General features: G+C 37.9%; 1 protein-coding gene across 4 annotated transcripts in view; it reads left to right on the top strand.

Annotated features, from left to right (window-relative positions):
* The window catches only part of MRE11 (MRE11 homolog, double strand break repair nuclease), a 73,907-nt gene extending 60,602 nt beyond the window's left edge, over nucleotides 1–13,305 (top strand). For 3 of the 4 annotated variants that reach the window (XM_061440047.1, XM_061440045.1, XM_061440046.1), the window contains exons 18-20: nucleotides 1,827–1,894; nucleotides 7,359–7,437; nucleotides 9,542–13,305. In XM_061440047.1, coding sequence (XP_061296031.1) covers nucleotides 1,827–1,894; nucleotides 7,359–7,437; nucleotides 9,542–9,595 — 201 coding nt within the window. In that variant the 3' untranslated portion in view covers nucleotides 9,596–13,305. The other variant, XM_061440049.1, reaches the window with a different exon arrangement.
* Nucleotides 13,306–14,016: the final 711 nt, after the last annotated feature.

The raw sequence follows: 14,016 nt of genomic DNA, 5'->3' as shown, positions 1-14,016 counted from the left end.
AGAAGGGTCCGTGCGTGGAAAACTGTTACAGAAGATGGGCATTCAGTGCACAGAGTGGTCTTGTTTCTTGTTGGTGTCCTTTTGTTACTTACATACTCTGGCTGTGTCTTAATGGCTGAAACTAGACTCAAGACAGATTACAAGGTCTGAGTTTATGGACCTCTGTGTGACTCTAGATTTAACATGAAACTTCTGCTGTTCCTTTGGATTCCAAGGAGAGTCCAAAATTGGCTTGAGTCTCCTCTTCCCTTGTTTTCAAAACCCATGTGTCTCACTTTTCAAGCATCATTCCTGGCTTCTGCCTCTGAGTGGCTGTGGGTCCGCCCCCCCCACCCCCCACCCCCCACCCCGAGATACAATAATCAAAAATGCCTCCAGACATGCCAGATGTTTCTGCAATGGGAGTAGGGGTTAAAAATCACACCTATCTGAGAATCACTGCTCTGTATCATACCACCCTAGCAATGTTAAATTCATCCCTTCCTGGTCTCTGCGAGCTTGTGATGTGGCTGACCTCCTCTTCCAGAAAGCTTCTCTGTCCTGCTCCTACTATTGCTCTTTTATCTCTCTTAATTTCATCTTTTTTTTTTTTTTTCCACCTCTTCTGGTCCTTTTATCCTGACCTCCATTTCATTATTCCGTCAGCTGTTGCCCTCTATTGCTTCATATATGAAAACAAACAGAACTTTCATCATGTCCACAAGCAAGCTTCCCTTCTAGATTTTTCTTTTATAATGTAAGAATATGAGTTCAAAAAGAGTTAAGTCATGGCAAACTAACTTTTGGAAGAATATGAGTTCAAAAAGAGTTAAGTCATGGCAAACTAACTTTTTCTTTCATTTTTTTAATTGGGGATACATAGTGGAGAAGGCAATGGCACCCCACTCCAGTACTGTCGCCTGAAAAATCCCATGGACGGAGGAGCCTGGTAGGCTGCAGTCCAATGGCGTAGCTAGGAGTCAGACACGACTGAGTGACTTCACTTGCACTTTTCACTTTCATGCATTGGAGAAGGAAATGGCAACCCACTCCAGTATTCTTGCCTGGAGAATCCTAGGGACGGGAGCCTGGTGGGCTGCCGTCTATGGGGTCGCACAGAGTCGGACACGACTGAAGCAACTTAGCAGCAGCAGCAGCAGTGGTGGTTTAGAGGAATGCTGAAGGTGTTAGATTACTTCAAGGTACATAAGACAATCTAATGACAGTTTCATGGACAAAAATATTGTCTGGATTCATAGCTGATTAGACAGCTTCATTTAATGGTTTTTGACTAATAGTTCAATGTTAACCTGTTGAGGGAGTGGATCTCAAGTGCTGTTTTTTTCACTGTTTTGTCTTTGACTTTATCAGTTAGATGAAGACACAGCAAATGTGTGTATTAAGTGTCAAGATAACAGAAATATAGAATAGGTGGTATTTTGGATTATATAATCAAGAATCATAAATATCTTTAGTGAGGCTTAAAGGCAACAAGTGGTATTTAACAGGGATAAATGTAACAGAAAAACAGATATTCAGTACTTCGAAGCCACACAGTCTTATATACCTCATTTTTAATTAGAGATGAAACAACGACGGTCTTTCATTTCAAACCCAAGAGAATCAATCACAGGGCACTATCTGCATGTGACCCTATGTGAGTCATTCACCAGTCTAGGTACATGTTCCTGTACGTACCCAGGCTGCCATGGTACAGGGTGCTGTTAACATGGTTTCTGCCTCCTTCTTTGTAAATTTTTATAAAAAATGTATTCTTAGACTCTTTAATGCATTTTTATTCAAATTTTCCATCCCCACAAGGACTATTTGCTGTTTCTCCCTCTTAGGTGATTGAGGTGGATGAGTCAGATACCGAAGAAGACGTTTTTCTGACTACTTTCAAAACTGATCAAAGGTAGGTGTAGTCACTTCCTACAAGAAGAAACATCTGAAAAAATTAAAAATTATCCAGAATTCTCCTTATACATTTTTCTAAGTCATGGAAATCTAACAGATTCATTTTCAACTAGTCATGTATTTGTTGTTGCTGTTTAGTCACTAAGTCATGTCTGACTCTTTGTAACCCCATGGACTAAGCTCTGTCCATGGAACTCTCCAGACAAGAATACTGGAGTGGGGTTGCCATGCCCTCCTCCAGGGGATCTTCCCGACCCAGGGATCAAACCATCATCTCCTGCATTGCAGGCAGATTCTTCACCACTGAGCCACCTGGGAAGCAGTCATGTATATACAGAAGTGAAAAATAGACCAGGGGCTAGTTCATAGAGTCAGTGCATCATTATTACAAGTATTTTCAGTGACAGTTTGAATAACTTGTCATTCATTTCCTTTTGCCTTTATTAACCAGTGATATTCTTGTTAGAGTACTGTGTTCTCTTCAATTAACAGAAAATAGCTTTGTATTTTGTTTATATTCAGTTTCAGCTTTTAGCACTTCCTGTATGTCAGGCACCATTCTAAGCCTTTGCATATGAATTAGATTGTTTGCTGCTTACAGTCACTCCAGGAGGTAAATGTATTTATAACTCTGTTTTCCTCCCTTTTGTCTTTGAAGAAAGTGAAGCCTGGTAGTTTAAATAACTTACCTGAGGTCACCAGCCAGTCACGGACCAGGCATTCTGCTCCAGGACTCACCTCTGCCATTGCTTCTTTTATTTAATTTTATTGAAGTATTAGTTGATTTATAGAGTTGTGTTATTTTCTGCTGTACAGCAGAGTAGTTATACATATATATACATTCTTTTCACATTCTTTCCCATTATGGTTTATCCCAGGATATTGAATATTGTTGCCTGTGCTATACAGTAAGACCATGTTGTTTGTCCATTCTATATATAATAGTTTGCATCTGTTAATTCCAGATTCCCAGTCTATCTCATTTGCACCCTTCTCCCCCTTGACTAGCACAAGTCTGTTCTCTGTGTCTGTAACTCTATTTTTATTTTGTAAATAAGTTCATTTGTGTTGTATTTTAAATTCCACATATAAGTGATATCATATGGTATTTGTCTTCCTCATTCAGACTTACTTTGCTTGTTATGATAATCTCTAGGTTCATCCTCTGCTATTGCTTCTTAACATAATAGATTAAACTCTCAGACCTCTATGCATGAATAAGAGTCATTTAAATGACAAGAGACGATTTAGAAACTAACATTTTGGCAAGAAATCTGAAATCAGCCTTGGCAGATTTGTGTTCCTAATGACAGCAACTGGGTAACACGATTTAGGTTGTTTGGTGGAAATTATTTAGTAATAACATGGTTGGTATATTTATTTTAGTCATAATTGGAAACATTAAGCTCTACTACTTACTGAGTATGGGCCTTGTACAAGTTTCTTCCGTGCCTCAGTGTCCTCATTTGTAGAATGAAGACAAGAATATTCATCTCCAAGGGTTATTATGAGGCTTAGAAGTAAGTTAATGTTAGTGAAGTGCTAAGTACAGCACTGATAGCTTATGGTGAACGGCGCCGGATTTGTGGTCTCCAAAGGAGAAGATTTAACTCTGGGACCAAAGACACAGTCTCAGTCACTCAGAGCTTTGTGTAGCAGAGATTTTATTAAAGTGAAAGTGATAGAAAAGTGTTCTGGCAAAAGGCACAGGAAGGGGGTAGAAAAGTATCTGCCTCGCTGGTTTAAGCAGAGCATTAAATATATTTAAGCATTAAATATATTTATATAAAAGCATTATATACTTTTCAACTGGCTGTTGAGAATAGATAAAAAGAATGCGTCAAAGCTGTGAAAGTTTTGTCAGACCTCTTTTCCCACAGCATACATCTTGAGCTTAAAAAATACATGTCCTTGAGCAAGAGATAGGGCTTACAAGGCCTATGTGGCTAAGGCAAAAGAATGTGAAAAAGAAAGAATGTTCACCTCCTTAAAGGGGCCTTGGACTCCCTATCAACCTGCCTAAGTTAACTCTCTCAGTACTTGGCACAAAGTAACACCTCTATAAAGAGGAACAGGCTAGGGAAATCGAATGGGAATAATAGGAAGAATGGTAGGCAGTGAAAGCACTAATATTCTGGTGGTTAACTTGAAAAAGGAAAGAACTTTCAGCTGTAAAACTCCCTTCTGCTGGATAGGCAATGGTGGTCCACCCACTTTTCTTTGGAAAAATTGCAGCAAACTCTACCTTGTTGTGGGCTTCCATGGTGGTTCAGACAGTAAAGAATCTGCCTGCAGTGTGGGGGACCTGGGTTCGAATCCTATGTCTGGAAGATCACTTGGAGAAGGAAATGGGAACCCACTCCAGTATTCTTGCCCAGAGAAGTCCATGGACAAAGGAGCTTGGCAGGCTACAGTCCATGGGGTCGCAAAGAATTGGACACAACTGAGTGACTAACTCTACCTTGTTGTACTGGGAATAAGAGGACCCTTCCAGATTTGATAGAGCTGGTGGTACCCACCCTCATCTTAAAGCCACAAGCAAGAGAAGACCCGGTCCCATCAGGCCAGGGGGAAGAGGAGAGATGGAAGGGATCCTGTTAAACCTCGCAGTGAGGGGAACTGACATTTCGGGGGCACCTTTTATGTGCCAAGGCCAATTTAACATGTTATCTTATGCTTGTGACAGTGCTACAACTGACATAATTGGGCGAACATCTCTAGACAGGAATTCTGACCTGTGGCTCCAAATTATATCTGTACAAAAATGAAGAAGACTTAGAGCTCCTGCACACAATTTAATACACCCTCTCTGCCTTAAAGCTCATCAAATTAAACCTTTTTTTTTTTTTGGTCATTAAGGACAAAAGCCATTTATTTATTTGGCCTAGCAGTCAAAGCAATATAGCCAATCTTTGCTTCCAGCACTGATTTATAAGGATAGAGGACCTCTTATAGACTGGATCTGTCAGTGTGTGGGGTCCTCTGGTATAGAATTAGGGGCCCCTGCTGTGATCACATGAGTCAGCGTCTGGTGTAGATGTCTGGGCACTATTGGTTATTTGTCTGGGGAGACAGCAGCAGGCAGAGTCAGGTCTCAGTGCGTGCTTCTTTCTTAACTTTCCACTTTCCCCAGGCCCCGTATCCACAATGCCTTGCCTGCCGTGGTGGGCTTCGGCTTTATGCTCTTGATGCTCTGTCTTCCTGTCACAGATGGAAACCAGTCAATGACCAGTTCCAGCTTAGGTCAAATACAGAGAGGTAGGAGAGTCCCAGTTGGATCGCTTGATAAGTTCCTTGATCTGCTGTCTCTGAAGCTGTGTTGCTCTTCGAGTTTGCTCGTCATATCCTCCTTTACCTTTGTGCCTGAGAACCTGTGGGTTTTTCTGTTTCCCTCTGACATAAGACCTCTTGTTTCAAACAGTTTGTCCAGACAAGACCTTCAGTTCTTTTGCTGTAATAACATTCCAAAGCGTGGTAATAAATCGTTGGCTAGGAATTCACAAACGCTGCTTTCATTTGTGACAGGAGCCAGCCACCTTTTTCTTAAAGGGTTAGGTAGTAAATATTTTAGGCTTTGTGGGCCAGGAGACAATATTGGGGATATTATGTAGGTACTTAATGATTTAAATGTACCCATTTCAAAAGGTGAAGACCATTCTTAGCTCACATCTGTGGGCAACAGGTAGGCTGGATTTGGCTTGCTAACCAAGATTGCTGGCCCCTGTTCTAAGATAACTTAAAATTTTTGTTAGTAAAAAGACAGGAATATGAATTCCATTACTACAAGTTAAGCTTCATAAAAGCAGATTCCTGATTAACTTGGTTACCGATATTTGCCAGGGCCTATCATTTAGTACTTGGCAAGGATCAAGTACTAAATAAATATTTGCTATTCAATTTGGACAGAACATGAATAATATTAACTAAGGCAACCCTAGAAAGCAGTGAGGCTTTTCCAAGATCCTTTTATCCTTTTATGGAAACATAGCTGATAGTTGAATTAAAATATTTCAATGTTGCCATAATTTTGAGGAGTAGAGGACAGTAGTAGATATGTGTTAATATATGCTAAGAACTATGATAATACAAGCAAACATCTGTGAAATGCTTCATACATGTCAGGCACTGATCGAAGTGTTTAGGTATATTAACACATTTAATCTTTTTAAAGTGGCTATTGATTTTCATTTTTGAAATTATTTTTTATTGGAGTATAATTACAGTGCTGTGCTAGGTTCTGCTGCTAAGTCACTTCAGTCGTGTCCGACTCTGTGTGACCTCATAGACGGCAGCCCACTAGGCTCCCCCGTCCCTGGGATTCTCCATGCAAGAACACTGGAGTGGGTTGCCATTTCCTTTTCCAATGCATGAAAGTGAAAGTGAAGTCGCTCAGTCGTGTCCGACTCTTAGTGACCCCATGGACTGCGGCCTACCAGACTCCTCCATCCATGGGAGTTTCCAGGCAAGAGTACTGGAGTGGGGTGCCATCGCCTTCTCCGGTGCTAGGTTCTACTGTAGAGCAAAATGAATCAGCCATACATATACATACATATATTCCCTCACTTTGGGATTTTCTTCCCATTCAGGTCACTGCAGTGCAGTAAGTAGAGTTCCCTGTGCTACATAGTATGTTCTCATTAGTTATCTATTTTACAGAGAGTGTCAATAGTATATGGGCTTCCCTGGTGGCTCAATGGGAAAGAGTCCACCTGCCAATGGAGGAGACGCAGGTTTGATCTCTGGGTTGGGAAGATCCCCTGTAGAAGGAAATGGCAACCCACTCCAGTATTCTTGCCTGGAAAATCCCATGGACAGAGGAGCCTGGCAGGCTTCATTCCATAGGGTCACAAAGAGTCAAACACAACTTGGTGACTAACCAGCAACAACAACATAAAGAGTACATACACGTAAATGCAATCTCTCAGTTCCTCCCACTCCTCCCCTTCCCCCCTTGGTGTTTGTATGTTTGTTCTGTGCATCAGTCTCCATTCCTGGTTTGCAAATAGGTTCATCTCTCCCATTTTTCTAGATTCCACATGTGTGCATTAATGCAAGATAATTGTTTTTCTCTCTCTGACTTAATTCATCCTGTATGACAGTTCTCTAGGTCCATCCACATCTCTACAAATGACCCAGTTTCATTCCTTTTTATGGCTAACACATTTAATCTCTTAAAAAAGTATTATTATCCTCGTTTCATGTCTGAGGAGATTGTGGCACAGAGGCTGAGTACCTTGCTGGAAGCCATGTAACTCAGAAGGGGCAGAACTGGAATTCACACCTTGACCTCAGAGTGCTTTTCCTCACACATCTCTGAGCTTTTACTGCCTCTAATGCAGCTCGAAGAGAATGTACTAGCTGTTTTTATTTATGGCTGCTACTAAAATGAAAAATTTGGCAAGAAAGGCTCCCGTGATGAATTTTTGGTTCATCTTCTCTGTTTTTCTCCTATTTTGCCTCAGAGGCTCGAGCACTTCATCATCAAGCAAACCCATGTCCCAGAGCCAGATCACCAAAGGAGTCGACTTTGAATCAGATGAGGTAATAATGAAGTACTAAGTTAAATCTTAAATAATTTAAGTGTTTATAAAATCTGAATAGGAACTGCTAAGCTAGTTGCTAAAAATTATTTCTGAATATAGTTTCATTGATCACCTTCCTTGGAACCATAGTTACTGTGGAATCGATGAGTGGCCTCTGTTGAGTGCCTGTCAGTGGAAATGTCTCAGATGTGAAAGGCCTGAAATTAACGTCTAATATTCACTCAGCTCTTATTTAACCTGCCCAGTTAACAGTAGGATCAGAATAGTTTTTTTAAGCTTTTGTTGTTTATGTTTGGAGAAATAGCGGTGATAATATCATAGAAGTTACTTTTTAATAGAATGTTTATGAAATCCTCATTATATGCTCTACACATTTCCTATATAAGGATGCATGGTGGTAATTTTCAACTGTGGTAGAAACATGAACATAAAACTTAAATTTCAACCAGTTTTAAGTGTACAATTATCAATAGTTCACTAGTGTTAAGTGTGTTCACATTGTTGTGCAACAGCCTCCAGAACCTGTGCATCTTCCAGAACCAAAAATCTATACCCATTGAACCACATCTTTCCATTTCCCCTCTCCTCAGCCCCTAGAAACCACTCTAGTGTCCTTATGATTTTGACTGCTCTGATACTTCAGATCAGTGGGATTATATAGAATTCGTCTTTTTCCGCCTGGCTTATTTCACTGAGCACAGTGTTCTCCAGGGTTATCCCCATTGTAGCATGTGAATCACACCTACGATTTTGAGCTTCACCTGCTGCTGTCATGTTCCCTGTGTCTCAGATGTGATTTTGAAACAGCTCGAAGAAAGACTCCCTAGAACTCGGGCTACAGAGAAAAATGGCAACATGAACTCATACAGTCTGTCTATTAAATACTAACATGTTGCCTCCAGGAGAGAAGTGAGCAATTGTTGATGCATTTGTTAATTCCAGAGCATCTAGATATACATATGGTTATATGTTACTTAAAAAATTTGTATACTTCAAGTTAACTGCAAAGGAGAACTATTTGCAAATTCTCTACTATACCTTAGTTTGGATTTAACTCTCATTTATAAATCAGTTCTGCCTTTTATGGTAGCAGAAAATGAATCAATAAGTGAGAGCGAATTTGTATTTCTCAAGACATCCGTATATCACTAGAGATGGCTAACTTGGTGAACATTTGAATGTGTTAACATCGCCAACAGAGCCTAACACCAAATAGTTATTCCTTTTTAGTAATTTCTTAAAAGAAACATAAACCAAAACTTTACAGTTTTGCTTTCTCTTTTGAATATTTAGTTATAAAATATATAATCATTGATTTATGTTATCTGCATTAGATCATGTGTTTGGGGCTTATTTTAGGTTTGTTACTTTTCATTCTCTCTAAATTCTTAGCAAACATCTGATATTCTTGCCTATTTATACTGTACATGTAATAAACAACCCAGGAACACAGGAACTCATTGAAACTGAAATAGCCCGTCTACTTCTTTTTCTAAAAAAATATTTGAAAGATTGCTTTGCTAGATTGTTTCTTGCATCATTCTGAGAGTATTGGATCTATTTCTGGCATTATATGGGTAGTGGGAATAAAAATTGCAGTTATTTCTAAACTGGATCATGTGGCTTCATTAATTTTTTGGCTTTCAGTTTCTGGAACGTGATATATACCAGTTATAAACTGTAAATTGAAAAAAAAAAACCTGTTTAAAAACCTAATAGAAATAACTTGAATAGTATTTATTTTTTGGCTTTCCCATACCTTATTTGCTTTTTGTAGGATGAATAACTGAGAGACATATATTGACATATATTATGGGTGTATATATACACACTCATATAGAGCAGGATAAATTTTTATTTTTAATGCTTGCTAAAAATTCAGTTGAGCTTATTTATTTTAACAGTGAAATGGCTACTAAGGAGGGGAGAAAGAGAAAAAAAAACTGACAATTTATATTTATGAAGGAAATAGAAACACGAAAGCATACCCGATGTGAAAAGAGAAGATGGCTCTTACTGGCATTGTTTGCCCGTAAGCACTTCTGTTTTATCTCAGTGAAGCATGAAACAGTCACTAATTTTACATTTGGATGTCGTTTTAGGACGATGACGATCCTTTTATGAACCTTAGTTGTTTAAGAAGAAACAGAAGATAATATATTTAATGGCAGTTTGAAGTTTTTAAGATTCGGGAAAAATTGAAACATTGCAGACTAAGAGTTTACCAGTTGAAGATTTTTTGAGTATTGCAGTTAACTGAAGAATTTGAATCATTCTTGCTTACACAGAGATGGAGAAACTAATGTATAAAAATTTATGTTTTTTAGTATCATTTCCTGACCATGACTCCACTGTCTGAGAAAATTCCCAGTTCAAGGACACATAGAGTAGCCTTGGTTCTCCTTATTTTTCAATCTGGTGTTAATGTTACCTGTATTATAAATGCTCTATAAAACTTAGAAGGTTATATGACATACAATAGTTTTATTTATACTGAGTGAGAGCTTTGTGTAAATATCATTCTTGAATAAGGACTAAAATAAATCTACCATTGTACATTTCTGCTTTATAATCAAACACTGTGTCAGTATTTTAAGGTGATGACATTTAGCCAGAGTTGAGGAAAAGAGCTTTACCCCTTTTTTTATAATTTTAGTAATTTCTAGACATCCTGGATTTCCTGCATGTAAAACAGTTTATATGAACAGTGCCTAAGCTCACTGTTTGTTACTCAATATGTGTTCTTTTTCAATATATGTTCTTTTTCTAATGCTTGTGAAGGTATCAGCCAGAGACTTTGAATGATTACATATATCCTGTACTTTGAACAACTCGATAAAAGTTGGTATCAAACAATAAAGTCTGTCATAATTATCATTTCTTATTCCAGTTGTAGCAAAGATTCTAAAAGATTGTGCTTCCATTGACTGGTAGTAATTTCCTGCATTATTTTCCATTATTAAAGTTTCTGTCTCTTCCTTATCTATTTCTAAGAGGAAAGGGTTAAAATAGTTTAACCATATTTTCTTAGAAATATTAAATCTTTTTTTTTTTTTAGATAGACTGGCCAATTGAGCCTTATGGTTATATTAGATTAACAATGAAGTATCACTTCTATGGAATATCAGTGCCAAGATTCCTCACTATTTTATCTTGACATTGAGCATGGGCAATTCCAAAATCTTAGAGAAGCAGCTTCTGTTACTTTTTCTTACTTGTAAATAAGAAAGGAGAAAATGGCTCTTACTACTTCTTAGGACCAAAGAATTTGACCTCTTCAGATTTAAGTTCAGTAATCCCATTTTCCTTTTTAAGACTGTTAAAAGACCCCGTTGGAGTGTTGTTTTCATCTTACAATGCAGCTGTTTATTCAAACTCCTAAAGGAAGTTACAGATCTTGGTGGTGCAACAGCCTGACATTTCTTCATAGGTAGAAACAAACACTAGATGGAGCAATAGCCCTGATCTTTGGTATATTCAAACCTAGAATGTATCAAACTCCAAAAGACAACATTAGCTTAGTGGCTGGCCTTTATATCATAGCCCTTTGCAAGGACCCAAGTCAAGAATTGCAATGTAGCCCTGGTTTCTTTAAAAATATTTTCTGTACTTCATTGGAGTATAGGATTATTTTAGTAGGTAGCACCAAAGCCTCAGTAGAAGGCCTTGTCCTGTGAAATACTCTCCAGCACATCTACTCCCATCTTTAATATTCCCAGTATTTGAATGAAGCAAAGATGAGATGCTTACCACGGTGGGATGGAAGCTGGTTTGGGAGACAGTCTCTAGGAAGACTCAGCCAATGACTCTTCTCACCTGCCAATCAGATGTGTTCAGGTGAGAGTCATAGTAAGGGACATGGTCACTAATGCAACCTGACAGGTTCCTGAGAAAAAGAGTAAGGACTTCCTCTCTGCAAACTGCTCTATGGTATGAAAGAGGTACTAAATGGGATGCATTTAGCTCCTGTGAAAAGTAACTCAGGCAGGGAGAGAAGGTGAATTCTCCCCAGCTAATGCAGGTCATTTTGTGAATAGCATGTCACTTCCTGTATATTGGTTGGCCCAAAAGTGTTGGGGTTTTCCATGAAATGTTACAAAAAACCCAAATGAACTTTGGGGCCAACCCTGTAGTAAGTATGGAGAAGGAAATGGCACCCCACTCCAGTATTCTTGCCTGGAGAATCCTGTGGATAGAGGAGCCTGGTGGGCTGCTGTCCATGGGGTCACACAGAGTCAGACACGACTGAAGCGACTTAGCTGCAGCAGCAGCAGCTACAGTAAGTAAAGTAGGAAAGAAAGACATTTTTGATGAATTTTGCTCCATAGTTAAGTATGCCACATATCCTTTTTATTGTATATTGATGCAGTAAAATCTAGGGCTTTTTGGATGATTTTTCGAGTTGGGATAGATGTGTGGAGGTGATAACTGCAGAACCCCTGCAGTTTCCTCAGAGGCTGAGAGAAAGCATCAGTGAAAACATTCTGAGGGGAAAACTTCTTTCATCATTTACCAAAGAATATCTTTTTTCTGGCGTTTTATATCAAAAATATAATAGTACATTTATAATTCTAGGAAATAAAAGTGGTACTTAGGAAATTCAGGCATTCAGACTTCCAATTTGGGTACATATTGGATATGGTTTTCATAAATGTTTAAAATTATGAAATACAGTAACAGAAAAGTCATGTAGTTAAACAAATAATGATAAAGTGAGCCTCATGGCATTCTGTACAGGTCAGAAAATAGAATTTCACCAGTGTGCCTCAGGAGCACTGGTGTCCTCTCTAGGAAACCCCATCTTGACCCCTGCCATTGAGAAGTTCGTTCTTTCGCTACAAGGTGGTGCTTCCAAATTTAAAATTTACTCAGTGTAGTTTTGCAGTAAATTTGGAACCTATGCAATAATACTGAACCTATGCAGTTAAAACCAAAATTAGCTTTCTAATTTTATATGTAAATTGCTTGGCATATTTCACCTGGCTCAGCCTGTGTTACTAAGGAAATTGTCAGTTCAATAAATTTTACATATAAAGGTTCAAGAAGAAAATGTTTTATGTTTTAATAAAGAGAAAAGTCTTTATTAGAAAAATGGAATTAAAAAGTTTCCCATTGTAAAATTTTTCTGTTGAAGTGTACTGTATTTAAAAATAACTTTCCCCCAGTGTAATCTGTTGTCCTTTTTTGTATTCCTTATACATTTGTCACACTGTTTTATGGCTTTTTAAAGCTAATTATTATTTTTTTTTAAGCTCATTTGTTATAGAATAAAGATTTGGTTTTTTTGAGTCAAAAGAGCTTCCATATTTTTGAATGAAAAATGTCTACATTTCATCATTTGCTTATCTTATTCCCTTTTAATATTTCTGAACTTAATGTTTAATAACTAGGTCTCAAAATACTAGCAGTTTAGATAGGTCTCTATGAAGTCAGTTCATATAGCTTTCTCTTGCCAAGCACATTTGTATATCTGTTCTGTGACTGATAGCTAAATCTGATTTTAGCTATTTAAATCATACAGGCAATGCATATTCTTCAAAATTCAGACATTGAAATCTTTATCAAAACATGTATTTCCCCATAATCTTCTCCCCAAACAACCTTTCAACAGTTTAGGTACATATTTCTCTAATTGCTTTTGACATGACTACTAACAAAAATGGTTGAACAGTCTCTGTGTCAAGGTATATGTTCACCTTAGTATTTACTTTGATATCCTGAGTTTTATGTATCTTGTTTCTCAAGCTCTTTTAATTTAAGCCACCATTGTCTGATTTTTTTGAGAGATAATTGCAGTGCTTTCCAATGTGTAATTTAAGTGTTATCACTAATAATTTGGGTCAAATAAAAGAATATTTAATCTGTGTGCTTTGATGTCATAAGTGGTAAAGCAGGATTCAAAGGGCTCTTGACCAGTGATTGCACATAATAGTTGATTAGCCAAAAGAAGCACGATGGATATTAGGCTGTTTGGCCCAGGCTGCTTTGTTCTGCCTGTTAGAGCTACAGCAGTGCTTATGAATCATGTACAGCCACCCAACACTAGCACTTGAGTGCCCTTGATCACAGTACCTCATTTCAAGTGTTTCGTTTTTGTTATGTTTAAAAATCAGTATTTTCTCATCTGTAAGCTTATAAAACTAACTTCGGTCTACCTATAATTGCATTTGAACTGATTATGGGATGTATCTGGACTTTGAGCAAGTGTTGCTAGAGGTGAAAAGGCATTGCCTAGTAGAATGAGAGGCACAATTGCGTATTTGATGGTCTTTTGTTTTGTTTTGCCTGTAGGTCTTGATAGTCTAGAAATAGGACTTGTGAAATGACATCTAACCATCTGCCATAGACATACCTGAAAGTACCCAGCAGCTCATCATTCTAGTCTTGATTTCTGAGCTTTTCAGTAGTGCTTTGAAACCAGGTTACATTTTTTAAACTTTTAATTTTGAAATAATATCAAATTTATGGAAAATGTGCAGGGATAATAGAGAACTTTTTACCTTTTACTCAGATTCACCAATTTTTAACTTCATCATTAAAAAAAGTATTCTCTATGTGTGTATGTTCCATGCCATTT

This window comes from Bos javanicus, chromosome 15, assembly GCF_032452875.1.
Source record: "Bos javanicus breed banteng chromosome 15, ARS-OSU_banteng_1.0, whole genome shotgun sequence".
Classification (NCBI taxonomy): Eukaryota; Metazoa; Chordata; class Mammalia; order Artiodactyla; family Bovidae; genus Bos; species Bos javanicus.
The sequence above is the reverse complement of the archived record's forward strand: the minus strand, read 5'-3'. Positions and strand labels throughout refer to the sequence as shown.